The 13,777-nt window shown below is 36.1% G+C and overlaps 2 protein-coding genes across 3 annotated transcripts; both read right to left on the bottom strand.

The window, feature by feature from the left end:
* Positions 1–135: 135 nt before the first annotated feature.
* On the bottom strand, positions 136–2,789 carry LOC128175866 (ankyrin repeat and protein kinase domain-containing protein 1-like). Of its 2 annotated transcripts, none has more exons than XM_052841720.1 (3): positions 2,265–2,789; positions 1,868–2,126; positions 136–1,778 (listed from the first exon to the last, which is right to left on the bottom strand). In XM_052841720.1, the coding sequence occupies exons 2-3, from the start codon at positions 2,058–2,060 to the stop codon at positions 235–237; spliced, it is 1,737 nt and encodes a 578-aa protein (XP_052697680.1). In that variant the 5' UTR covers positions 2,061–2,126; positions 2,265–2,789; the 3' UTR covers positions 136–234. The 2 variants fall into 2 exon arrangements, with proteins under 2 accessions (XP_052697680.1, XP_052697679.1); XM_052841719.1 differs by having other exon boundaries at positions 1,868–2,166; positions 2,265–2,788.
* A 1,337-nt stretch (positions 2,790–4,126) lies between these two features.
* Positions 4,127–13,690, bottom strand: LOC128175863 (mucin-12-like). Its single transcript, XM_052841717.1, has 18 exons — positions 13,543–13,690; positions 13,408–13,457; positions 12,180–12,202; positions 10,474–10,589; positions 10,225–10,395; positions 10,050–10,102; positions 9,844–9,957; positions 9,089–9,132; positions 8,866–8,957; positions 8,546–8,701; positions 8,016–8,062; positions 7,867–7,898; positions 7,409–7,515; positions 7,150–7,293; positions 6,672–6,718; positions 5,001–6,305; positions 4,898–4,911; positions 4,127–4,507 (listed from the first exon to the last, which is right to left on the bottom strand). The coding sequence occupies exons 1-18, from the start codon at positions 13,653–13,655 to the stop codon at positions 4,232–4,234; spliced, it is 2,904 nt and encodes a 967-aa protein (XP_052697677.1). The 5' UTR covers positions 13,656–13,690; the 3' UTR covers positions 4,127–4,231.
* Between the last annotated feature and the right edge of the window lie 87 nt (positions 13,691–13,777).

The following is a 13,777-nucleotide window of genomic DNA, read 5'->3' as shown; positions in this document are numbered from 1 at the left end:
TATGTTCTTGTATAAGAATCTAGAAAATCCTTAGAAGATTTTCTATATTATTACCAAATATCAGTAAAAAAAAAAAATCGGTTAATTGATTCGCATAATAATCATCCCCTGACAATCATGATAAAAACAAAAACAAACAGAAACAGATATATGTATTCTCATAAAAAATAAATTGGATAAATAATACAAAAAGTCAAATACAGAAATGCATGTCCTCTTTCCAGTTTTTAGTATCTAGAGCCTGTGCTGAACCGAGTAGGAGGAGGCCGCCTTGAAGTCGGAGACCTCGTACACCACGGGTAATCCCATGTATGTCAATCGTCTGCTAGGGGGGAGCACGATCACGTGAGCCAGGATATACGGACTCTCCAGTCTGTCGTTTCTGAGCTGTGGCTCCATTTTGATCAGCACGTGGTTAATGGCGCGCGAGAGGGCTGCGCACGTGGCGTCAAGAAGAAGATGGACTGTAGTTGCCATCAGCTGATGTTCCACGGCGTCTTGGGGCATGCGTGAGCACTGGTCCATGACGTGGTTCCACACGGTCTTCCCCAGGAAGTCACAGTCTTCCTGGATCGCTGTCTGAAGCTGACGATGGTACACGTGTCTCTTTACACCACACTGGTCTAGCTCGGCTTTAGCCACTAAATAGATGATTGCCTCGGACTTGGTTTCCACAGCGTACCTAAGCAGCGTTTTTCCCGCTATATCGCTCGTCTCCATCTGGGCGCCGTGCTGAATCAGCACATTCAACATGCTGACGTTGTTGTTCCTGATGGCGTAGAACGCCGGCGTTTTTCCAGCATCATCTCTGTTGTTCACTCCTCCGCGTTTTGCAATCAGTTCTTCAGCAATATTGATGAATCCAATCCCGGCGGCAAAATGCAGCGGTGTCTGGCGGCGGCGGTTGGCGGCGTTGACGCTGGCGCCCCTGGAGATCAGGGTGTGCGACATGACTTCAAGGCCTTTCTCGACAGCCAGGATCAGCGGTGTCCTAATGTCTCTATCCATGCAGTCAATGGACGCTCCCCTAGACAGTAGAAGCTCGACGATCGACAGGTACCCCCGCTCTGCGGCGTAATGCAGAGGCTTTTTTTGGTTCCCGTCACTCTGATTAACTGGTGCCCCGTGATCCAGTAACAGTTCTACGATATCGGCGAAATTCTTCTCCACAGCGTAATGAAGTGGGGCCTTCATATCCTCATCCAGAATGTATACTGAAGCCCTGTTCTTCAAAAGAAAGCTTACTAAGTATTTCTTCCCACTTTCCGTTGCAATTTTCAAAGGCGTCCTTTTGTTCCGGTCCCGCTGATTGACATAAGCGCCATGGTCGAGTAATTCTTTGGCAATGGCAGTAAATCCGTTTTCCACGGCATGAATTAGCGGAGACTTCCCGGAGTCGTCTGCAACGTTCACCAGAGCGCCATGCTTGAGAAGCTGTTGTACCGCGGTGATCTGTTCGTGTTTGACTGCTAGTAGGAGACCAGCGCTGTCACCAGCACCCTCTGGGTTTTCTCTACCCCCGGGTGTCAGTAATTCACACGTGATGGAAGTATCCAGGGTTGTTGTGGACAGGTTACTGAAGAAGGATTTATCGTCATGAAGTCTCACAGGGGGTAGGCTGTAGGACGTGTCTAAGTCTCCATTAGGGACCGCCTTGTCATAGGAGGACGATCCTGTAGGACGCATGCTGTTCCATTTGGTAGGTTCGAGACTGGTGAATGGAGATCGGAAGGCATTGAATTGTTCTTTGTTCATTATTTTGTCTGGAAAACTGTTCTCTGTTAAGAAAGAATTAAAGTTTCATATAAACACACCACTGATGCGATTGTTCCCAACATCTACTCTGAAATATCAGGATCTGACTTACTAGGGTTTATAAAGCGCCATCTGTCGGAGGAGCCTTTGCTTGGCGTGGCCCTTCCCTCCATTGCTTTCCCAACATCATCGTGGGCCCGTAGGCAGTTCTCGCTGGTCTCCTGGGCCTCCAGTAAGGAACGGTAACACCGCTTGACCTCAATCTCCAGGTCAAGGTCGCTGATTTTCCCCCAGTTCCAAGGCATTGAAGTTATTCTTTGATACAGCTCGTAAAATTTCCACAATATAGACCGATTGTTCACCCAAGCTGTCTAGATGTGATACACCTTATAGTCTGAGTTTATCGCAAAACTGACAGTGCATGCAAAAAACAAATACCAAAAAATGTCATCCTCATGAAAAAATTAGCAGGTTGCGTATTACCACTGCATAAGATCGATAGTACTTACTTGGTTAGGAGTTTCGCTGAGTAAGGCTCATAAACGACAGCCATCTGATACGTTGTAGTTACCTATTGTACCCACAGAACACCAAATTATGAAATCTGATCTGGGTTAGGGGATCCGCGGGGACCGAACTGTCCTATAGATTATCACACCTCTCCAGGTCCGAGAACGGTATAACTGTTTCGTCGGGTATTATTTATGGTGTATCGTTTACAATTGTTTTATTGATAAATGACAAGCGATTTAACTCCGGTGTGAATAGAAAAACGACAATTCAACTCCATAGCACCTCTCTGGTAATACACAACCATGTTCTCCTTGTATAAACCCCGAGTAGTGAACGGGAGAAGTGATCCAAAACCAAAGGGTCGGAATATTGAAAAATTGTCAAATCTGTCAAACACTGCATTGATCTAGTATTAATGCGGTTATTTTGATCAGAATTATCGATATCTCGAATTAATTGATCGATATAATGGTTTATTTATTTGATGATTTTAAATCTCAGATTCCGTTCAGATCTGGGACAGCCGAGAACTGCCGTAGTAATCCTGTTCTTGCCTCGCCTCTAGAACATATCAGTGGAACAACTTGGGGATTTAAACAAAGCCGTTATATCTCCCCATACGATTTAAAGTCTTGTCGACATGTAAAACCTCTTCAATTTACAAATGATAAGATCGTCAATAGAAAAGTAAACAGTTTTTGGTTGTTTATACTTTTGGTTGATTATCATATATTTACATTCACTGAGTATAATCTCGATTTCTTTAGCAAACCGATTGTGATTCATAGCGCTATAGAGAGGGTTGAAATTTCCACGATCCAGTTATAACCAGTTTATCGATCGATCGAAATCTCCCGTAACCCCCCCCCCCCCCCCCCCAAAAAAAAATCACAGACTGTACGAAAAAACTATGTTGATGCCAGACTCAAGTTCCCATGTAAAAAGACTCGGCTATTTTTTAAATCAAACGAACTGATGGGCATTAACAATGGTTTAGTTACTTTTACTTACTCTTTATGATTAGTTCAATAATTTAATAAACGAAATAAAATAATGTAATTTGTTGTATTTTTACAATTTATCTAAACAATAAAAATGCTATCTTTGATGATTCGTGAGGGCTATTGGTAGCGACCATTGCAGATTTTTTTTAATTATAATCTGCTTACGCGGGTTATGTATTTTTTCTGCAATGCAAGCTATCTTCAAAACCAACGAGTGTCACCAAATAAAGCATTTTATTGTTTAGATAAATTGTAAAAATACAACAAATTACATATTATATTTCTTAACTACTTTAGAAATATTGAAAAACTCACAAATTAAATAATTATATGAAATACCGAAGCAATTTATCTATTTTGTTAACTTTATAGTCGATATAAAAATACGATAAGTGATGTGTTCAAAGGTTGTTTAAAACATGCTAAATTCCCTCAACTTTCAAGTGCATACACGTTGTAAAAAATCCCTGCTATGTGCTTATATATAATTCACGTCTACATTTAAGAGTCCATATTTATAAAAAAAATTCTCTTTACCAACAGGATACATTTTGTGTTTCTGACCGTTACATCTACTTTTTGTTATGTCATATGATGGGCTCTATTCCTCGCAAGAGATCCGATATTTATTAAGCTTTTGTTTATAAAGACAATCTTCAGTGATGGATCGTCCATCAAAGAATAATGGAATAGTGCATTCAGACGTGTAGATAGATATCTTTAAAGCACCAACGCTGTATTTTTATAAGAAAAAGATGATACTATATTTTGATTTTTTGATTAACAGTGGACATTTATCCGCACACATTAGTTATGGCTACTATCGTATCCTGTCGAAAGTGAAAAATCAAATAATAATGCAAACAACTATTTATTCCACAAATATGTGAGACTTTAAAAATCATTGACAAATTAATAAAGCTAAAAAAGTCAACACTACGACAAAGCAGGTTTTGTTATCATTGCAGTTGTTTTTTGTCTGGACAGCTGGCGACGCTTAGTTTTTTCTTCTGCTGGTTTGTGTCACTGCCGGGTCCGGTTTTTCTGGGACCGAAGTATTTCTGGGAGACAGCATACAGCAGCACGCCCGTACCCAGCATGGTTACCATGGCTCCGGATCCTAGCCCCGCAGCCACCATCAGGGATTTCCCAGAGACGTGCGGGTTCTTGGCAATGACCGTTGTTGTGGTCCCGCCGGTAGGATGGAAACACTCACACTTCACGCGCCCCTTTTTCTGTATAGACAATTACATAACAAATAAAGATATTAAGATCCAAAAAGTCAATAACTTACCAATACAACTAAACATGGTCTGTCGTTGCGTTGAAATTTTAAAACTCATACAAATATAAAAGATGTGCCAATTGTTTATTACTTGTACTACAGAGCGTTGCGACTAGGATCTAATGAAAGTTTAGATTAATGAAAACAAGTAGAGAATTTTCGGGAAAAATTAACAAGAAAATAGAATGAATATTGATTATTATATTAAACAATCTTTGTACTTATTCTAGTTTTTATCAGAGGTTCAAGTTAAATCACTATGTACTTGTGCCTTAAAATAACACTAACGTAATCATCCAATTTAAACTAGAAAAGAAAAAAAGAAACAATCCATACATACCGCCCATTCCTGAACTGAAATTAGATGAATAGCGCAATTGAAATATGTAACAACGAAGAAATAAACCACTATAAAAATTTTCTATCAAAATATCAAGAATTACCATCTACAACATCACATGTTTCTCTTTTATTTTGCATTGTTGTAACTGTCCTTCCCGTTGCAAATGTTGTTGTTGTCTGTCCTGAAGCAAGCGTTGTTGTTGTGTCTCCTGCAGCAGGCATTGTTGTTGTTGTCTGACCTGCAGCAAGCGTTGATGTTGTCTGTCCCGCAGCAGGCATTGTTTTTTGTGTTGTCTGTTCTGCAGCAAGCATTGTTGTCTGACCTGCAGCAAGCGTTGTTGTCTGTCCTGCAGCAAGCGTTCTTGTTGTTTCTCCTGCAGCAGGCATTGTTGTTGTTGTCTGACCTGCAGCAAGCGTTGATGTTGTCTGTCCCGCAGCAGGCATTGTTTTTTGTGTTGTCTGTTCTGCAGCAAGCATTGTTGTCTGACCTGCAGCAAGCGTTGTTGTCTGTCCTGCAGCAAGCGTTGTTGTTGTTTCTCCTGCAGCAGGCATTGTTGTTTGTGTTGTCTGTTCTGTAGCAAACGTTGTTGTTGTCTGACCTGCAGCAAGCGTTGTTGATGGCTGTCCTGCAGCAGGCGTTGTTGTTGTCTCTCCTGCAGCAGGTATTGTTGTTTGTGTTGTCTGTTCTGCAGCGAGTGTTGTTTTTGTCTGATCTGAACCAAGAGTTGATATCTGTCCTGCAGCAAGCGTTGTTGTCTGTCCTGCAGCAAGCGTTGTTGTTGTTTCTCCTGCAGCAGGCATTGTTGTTTGTGTTGTCCTTTCTGCAGCAAGCGTTGTTGTCTGACCTGCAGCAAGCGTTGTTGTTGTCTCTCCTGCAGCAGGTATTGTTGTTTGTGTTGTCTGTTCTGCAGCGAGTGTTGTTTTTGTCTGATCTGAACCAAGAGTTGATATCTGTCCTGCGGCAAGCGTTGTTGTTGTCTGACCTGCACCAAGTGTTGTTGTCGTCTGTCCTGCAGCAAGCGTTATTGTTGTTGTTTCTACTGTTAGAAGTGTTGTTGCCTGACTTCCCGTTTCTAGTGCTATTATTGTTTGTTCTGGTTGAATTTGCGTTGTCTGTGCTGTGCCAAGCGTTGTTATTGTCTGCACTGATCCAAGTATTAGTGTTGTCTCTTTTGATGCAAGCTGCTCTGTTTGTCTTGTGGATATTTCCTTATTTGTGGCTGATTCTGGACCATTTCCTGGTAATGACGTAGACACTGTATTGGAAGTTGTTGTATGATCATTGTCGGAAGTTGTTGTATGATCATTGTCGGACGTGGCTGATGGTGTGGTTGTTGTACTGGGTATGACAGTCGTCGGTGATTCTGTTGTTGTCGTTGTGGTGGTGGGAGGGGGTGGTGGTAAGCCTTTTAAAGGAAAATATTGCATAACTTTATTATAATAGCTATTATATGATAGATACAGATAGTTACCAATTTCATATCTTTTAGGATGGATAATTGTGTGTTTTTGTTGCAATTTCTTACGAGTATATGAAAAAAAAAATCTATGTAATACGTAGGAAAAAGTAAAAGGCAAGTGTATTATACTTGCTGTCATTATTAATCAACTTGCAAAAGTAACCTAAATATGTATTTGATTTTTACATTCCATTTCATAGGTTTTCAAACGTGAAGTTGTATACTATACACGGGTTTAATTCAAATATATTAATCAATTGTTATCTGCATTAATTTATAAACAATAAATACTAAATAAGTGTTTTTTCTAACCATGGTTTTCAAAATGGATGGTCATGCACCTCACTTCTCCAAGAATACTACAAAACGATATCTTTGTTAATAGTGAATTGTTAAATTAACCAAATTCATGCATCGAGATTATAAAACATTTAAATAGACATTGTACTTAACATAACAAAATATCATACTCAAAGGTTTTGCATACATCGAAAACAACCTTAAACTGGAGCAATAAGTACACGTTTGAGCTTGAAGCATATTATAATGCTACGTACAGTTTTTTACTGTTGAATCATTTGTGGAGACATACGTTGTTTGGATTATGTGGGTCTTCTTTATCAAAGATTTATTATTCATTTAATTGATCATATAAATAAATCGGTGATGAAGAACTTAAAAAACATGATATTCACGATGTTTGCTTTCACGGATTTAATCGATTCAACAGTTATACAAAATGGAACCATATGAAACATTTTGTAAACAACCAATAGAAGAGTGTTGTTACCCTGAAGATGATGTCTGGAAGCAGTACTTCACCGTTCCCTGGGTACTGTTTTGAGATTCAATCAACACGTCCCTTTGACATTCGTTGGGAGACAGTGCGGTAAAAATATGAACGGACATTCTCGATCTGTCATGCAACTCAGGACTAAAAGATGGAAACTACTTGTGATTGTCGATCAAATGTTGGGCTGCTATTCTTTTTATAGATATGACCAATTAGTCAAGTTATCTGTATGAGCACACAATGAGATCATACTTACCAATTCTGATCATCTCCCTTGCTTGTTCTAAATATCACGTGACACGGTTGCCCTGCAGTGCAACTGAATTCCGAGTTGTTACTCGGTGAAGGGGAAATAAAAAGGCTCTATAAATCATAAATTATAATTTCAAGGTTTTTCCTGCATATATAAAAGAGATGCATTGAATCGAAACAATACTAAAATATGCAAAAATGTTTGCATTTCATTAATAGCAAGTAAAAAAAATAAAAAGAGAAAATGAAATTTCAAGTTAAATAAAACATTTTTCCAAATACACATACAGTATACGAAAAACATTCCAGACGATTTCCTACTACATGCATCAATACACTTCAGAACAAACAAAAGATAATAGGAAATTCTCATAAAGACCGACAACATCCGCCCTAAACTTATTTTGGAGACGTCGACATAACACTTGACTTCGGTTTAGAGTGGATGTGCAATAAACATACTTGTCCGTTATCAGGTAGTTGAGGGACAATATCTGAAACAAGAAAATGCTTTTAATTAATCCGAAAAAAAATTTATTTGCATTGCAAATAAAAATAGAAGCGATTTGGTTCATTTTATATATTTAAGATTAGTATTTTGCTAAGCTTACCCGGTTCTGTTAGAATGAAACAGCAAACACTGTCGTAAACGTAACCCCTAAAGAAATGGATATATTTTTTTTAGTAGATGACGCTTCTGATGCGTATATTTGTTAAGAACGATGCTTTCTATACAGGAAAAGGCATATTTTTAAATTTGAATGCTGAAGTCTATGTTAATGACGTCATTTCAGAAACAGCTAATAACTACTTGATATAAATACTAGAAAACTGATATTAGAATACAAAATGAAATTTTAGTTTTCAGTATTTAGGTGTTTCATTATTATCAATAATTCTTTATGTATTTAAATAAACATTTCGATAATGTGCTCTAGATTAAGCGGATTTCGTTAAATGCTTAGTTGTTAGGATGCATTAAGACGTGTACAATGGTCCTATTGGTACAATATATCAACATACATCGTACTTCATTGAACATTGAATTTCGTTGAATGACTGAAAATTTGTGTTTAACAAATAAAGACGAACCCACAGTGTAATTGTACTGTCATAAACCATACGTTATTGAAGTAAACACCTTATGCCCAAAGTCAGGCAGAATTCATGCTTTCCTGTCGCGTTATGTACCACTACAGCATTTCCAGTAAAGTCACGAGATCCAGACATTTGAGAGAGAGAAATATTAACTGAGTCGAAGTTGGTTCCATTCCATGTGACATTAAAAGAGTTTAAACTGAAAAATAGGTAAAATATGAGATGTTTATTCTTTTGTTTTTAAATTAAACAACCAAATTATCACGGAAAATGACATTAAAACCAAACTAGAATTTGTAACGCAATACACGAGACAGAACGCAAAAGTAAGAACAACACATACTACTATTTCATGCTACATACTTGCTTGTGTCTGTCACTGAAAATGGTATATCGCAGTTTTCGAGTAGAGGGCATCTTATGAGTTTGGGCAGAGCAACATCTCCAAATATTGCCTATCATGCATATGATACATCAGAAATTATTTTCATACTGTCATCTCTTTGATCATTGTAACAATCCTAATGAGTATTTTTTTTTTTTTACATAAAACTCATAGAATGCTAAAAAGTATTTTAAACAATACCTGTGAACTTGTACAACTGTTGAATGCTTGAGCAATCCCGAAATCTGCAATTCCATTACAAATATTAAAGATATCCAAACAAATGCTAATTCTTCTAAAGAAATTTATAATAATTTTTACTCTGATGCTGCTGGTCTATGAAATAAGAAAATCTAATGCGGTCATTGAAGGCCAGTCAAATGTTTTTTTTCTGTATTTGGTTGGGCAGTTTCGGGAAAAGAATAAAAGGGTTGAATTGATCTTAACCAAAAAAAAATGGAAGTTGAAATTTATCCTCATAGATTTGAAATCAGTGAAAAGTTTATCACATGCATAAATCTGTTTTTTCTTTCGCCTATTTGACTTTAACCTTTATGAATTTGTCCTGGCCAATAGTTATACACAATCAAAGAAACAAGCAGATGGTTTTTGAAACATTTGTTTTTGACAAGCATATATAAGAGTAAACAGTACCATGATATTTGGCTAATCAAATTCAAAATAGGCAGTTCTAAACACAACTATTCTGCTAAAAGTGTTTTTAAAATGAGCGTCTCTTAAAATTACTGCAAACAGACACTTTTAGAGGTGTGAAACATGTATGATGAATGCAAACTAAACAAACTTCGATATTATTTAATGCTTATGATCAGTAAATTCACATATTTATCAAATAAACTAGATGTCTGATGTATCTTACCAACTCTTTAAGACAATTTAAAACTGTGCTTGAACTAAGCATATGATGACACTTGTGTTAAACGATAAAAACAAACCTTTAGAACAGTTATAATCAGAGAAACCAGATCGACAAAGACATTGGGAAGATGGCGAACTTCCGTCACAAAATCCCTCATTGTAACAAGACATTCCAGCACAGGAACCTTTAACTAATATGTATGATATCAAACAATTAGTAAAACAAAATGATGTTTATTGCATTATCAATAGACTTCTTTCAAATTTTGCGCTGAGCACAAACCTGTAACCTTGGGAAGCACACGAATAATATAACATCTGGTATCCTTTTGAGCACTAAAAGGAAAATACATCACAAAATTAAGTCCTGAATAAAATATTATATTTTTTCAATCGAATTTATCTATATATCCTAAAAAATAAAAACGCATTGAAAAGGTTTGTTAATTATCACTTACTTTGCTATATTTTCTGAAGAAGAATCTAACGATAGAGAGAAACATAGCTGAAGATCAGTGACGTTGTCGATCAATATCACGCTTTCAAACACACATGGCTGATTTGTTGAATCACGAAGCGGAAAGATATAAACTCCGTCTTCAATAGTTTTGTCGACCTCCAGTTGTGGACTGAAAAGATCGGATATCGGTGAATAAGTTTACAGTTATTAAAGAATGGGTTTAAATATACAAGTGTTTTCTGCTTACCATTTCTCAACTCCCACGCGGTTTCTTGCCCATAAATTTAAGTAACATTGTTGATTTACGACACACTGTAATACCGTTGAAGTTGGTAGAGTTGGATTTACAAAATAGGGATTGGTCTACAAAAATAAGAGAAGTCAGTTGTAGTATGGTAAAGTTTCTCCATGTATTTAATATAATTATTTCATTAAAATTAACATATGCTTATCCATAAATATATACATCGCAACGTGTTACAGGGTTCCACCTTCTATACTATTACGCTTGCGTATTTACTATAAACAAAACACAAGCAGGGCTCGTGATGATTCCCCTTGACAGGTTTGTTGATAGAAATATGTTTTATTTACTTCTCCCAAAGATTTTAAAATAACCAGAATTATTATTTTGTAAGCATGTTGCTACACCTAAACTCATTTTGTAAGTGAGGCCCCTTGGCCCCTTCATAAAGACTTTATCAATCAATATTAAATTGGCAAAAAGATTCTTTTAAGGTACATCATGCATTTTATATATAACATGGTGTTGATAACTTAACATATAAGCTTGACAAATTAGGGGTAAACGAGGATCTCGTACCCCATGCCGTTAATGAGATTTCATCCAATAATCAGTACAAAATAACAGGTCATTGTTTGAAAGGGCTTAGGCGAGATGTTTCACAATTATTAACACTTTTGATAAAATATGGAAAGCAATTTAGGGCCTATTGTCGCTTAATTTTTTTTATAGTTTTATTTGGATAGAAGTTGTAATAATAATAGTTTATATAAATTTGAAACGTTTGGAGACGGCGGGCCGGAACTCTGAAGACTCTACCGTTTAAAATCACCTTCGAATCTTTCGAAGCATATATAATAATCCCATTCATTAAATAAAACGTTTTACTTTTTCAATATTACTAGAAAAATCTGCATGCAGGATAATTTGAAGATATATAGTTCATATGAGTTCTCTAGAGTACGACTTCTCCAGGGTACGAAATTTCTAGCATTTTTCTGGAAGTGATTTCTTTCAAATCACATTACATTTCCGTAAATATTTTTTTTTGATTTATCTTTTAGAACTGAAATATAAGCATATAATTTTACATCCATCTGTAGTAAAAATATACACCAAAACGACCTCGATTATGTAATAAATTAAGGTTATTAAAACAACACCATCAGGTCATGAAATCTATGTTTGAAATAAGTAAGTACTTCAAATAATTTTATCGTCACAATATTTAATTATCAGATGAGTAAAACAATGGGCCAGCAGACATAAACTTTATCATCATTATTAAAGAATATTAAGTCATTTAAAATTCAGAACCATTATAATATATATACCTAAGTCTAAAGTATTCCTTGAACAGCGTTAAACATTTTTACATGAATAGATGTACAGACGTATATATGACCAATGGGTATATAAAATATTTAATTTAGTTTGCGTTCTTAGTTTCCAAAGACACCTATCTAATATATTAACCAAAAGAGTAATGGAGAAACCCTTCTATAGGGAAATATACTATTTACACGATTTCCTTAGAACTGGCAATGTGAAGGAAAAGCTGCTTTACAATAGAGCTGTAAAGTTATTGAAAAAAATATACATGAATACTTTTGTCAAAACGTTGAAATTGAAAAAATAATAATAATTTTTAATTGTTGAATGCCATTTTAGTGAAATAGAAGATACAAGTCGTTTACAAAATAGTTTACCTCGTCTGGTTCCAAAATATCTCCTGCAACACAAAATGTAGATGCTTTAGGACGTTATAAATGAATACATATGCATAATTATCACACGTTTATCTCAATAGACGATGGATATTAGTCAAGTAGACAGTTTTGATATTAAACTGCGTATTCTTACCCAATGTGCCGTCATAATTAAACAATACGTAGGTTTAGGCGGTTGATTGACAGAATTAAAAAGTTAAAAAACAATAACGTAGTTGAATAGTGGGGAGATGTAACTGTGAGGTTCAATGCTGTTATATATTTTTTTTCATGGATTGATAGATATATGTTCGAAAATGAAAGGTTTGTTTGTTAATTTTTCAAGGAATTTTTTTTAATGCGCAAGTTGTTGACGGCTTGTAGTAAATGTGTTGTGCACAATTATCACAACTATCATGATAGAGGTTTAACAAACGAAGTAGTAAAACTTGTGATAAAAAGAATCTGACATGGTTCCCGATGGTATATGATTTTTATCCAACAGTCGTGCGTTTCAATCCCCTCGTCAAGGCTCGGGATAGAAAACACAACTTGTCAGATAAAATTCATATACCATCGGGAAACATATGAGGTATCCTATATATTATGTACATATACTGTTACTATTGCTTCGCCTCGCCATCTATACGATTGATCAACAAGATATAATTCTGTAATCAGTCAGTAACAAACCTGTAAAAAGTCTTTTGTTTTCACGATAAGTATCAAGTGATTAACACATTTATTCACAAAAAGCGATGATCTACGTAAACCCATGTATACCAACTGCTTAAAACATCTCGTCCAATTTAACTCATTTAAACTCTTCGTTCACTTATGTTTACTTACAGTGTTCTGTTGCTATTCAACTTTAAACGTTGTTTCCCTTTCCCGTGCAGAGATTTGAGGAAATCTCGACGTTGCTTTTTTGTTATGCTCAAGACACAACAATGTGACGCATTCAAAGGGCAAATATTCTAATTTTAAAGAATTTCAAAGGGCAACTACTCCAAATATTTTAAGACATTACGGCATATGGTTTCTAAATCAAATAATATGAAATATCCTAATGAGTAGGCGGAACGTCGACCAATGACGGCCATATTGGCTAAAAATTCTCACCAAACAAACGTAGATATATATGAGGCTGTCACATGCTATGTTTAAACCAATGAAAGTGTGACATTTCAGTCGAAGGGAAAACAATGTGATATCTTTGATTAATTACCTGTTGTAACATTAATTTGGAAGCAGATCTCGTCTTCAATTCTACTTGTTCTGTAATAGCAAAAAATCAAATTGAATATTAATTAAATTGCACACAATGAAAACGATTAGAAATAAAAAACTATTGCAAAAATACCTCGGATTAGCAACAGAATCCAGACATATACGTTTCAGCCCCAATTCGTGGCCAACTACTGTCATAGTTCCATAAACGATACCCCCTGCGTGTGTTGATGAGTCTAAATCCATTGATTGAACCTTTAGCGTTTTATCGGAGAATCCAATTTCTAACACAGGCCTAAGAAAAGTCAATATGGTAATTTCGAAAAGTTCTATATTAAAATAAAATGCATAATCGAAAGTACGTACAT

Source organism: Crassostrea angulata, chromosome 3, assembly GCF_025612915.1.
Source record: "Crassostrea angulata isolate pt1a10 chromosome 3, ASM2561291v2, whole genome shotgun sequence".
Taxonomy (NCBI): Eukaryota; Metazoa; Mollusca; class Bivalvia; order Ostreida; family Ostreidae; genus Magallana; species Magallana angulata.
Note: the sequence above shows the minus strand (reverse complement) of the source record. Positions and strands in the feature narration are given on the sequence as shown.

Bases quoted from the DNA above. Each gene is read 5' to 3' on its own strand.
- LOC128175866 (XM_052841720.1), bottom strand. From the start codon at position 2,060: ATGCCTTGGAACTGGGGGAAAATCAGCGACCTTGACCTGGAGATTGAG. The intron at 1,779-1,867 runs GTAAGTCAGATC...CTTTCTTAACAG, and splicing joins ATGGCGCTTTATAAACCCTA to AGAACAGTTTTCCAGACAAA.
- LOC128175863 (XM_052841717.1), bottom strand. From the start codon at position 13,655: ATGGATTTAGACTCATCAACACACGCAGGGGGTATCGTTTATGGAACT. The intron at 10,590-12,179 runs GTAAACTATTTT...TTATTTTTGTAG, and splicing joins ATATTTTGGAACCAGACGAG to ACCAATCCCTATTTTGTAAA. The intron at 9,133-9,843 runs GTTTGTTTTTAT...ATGGAATTGCAG, and splicing joins TGATTATAACTGTTCTAAAG to ATTTCGGGATTGCTCAAGCA.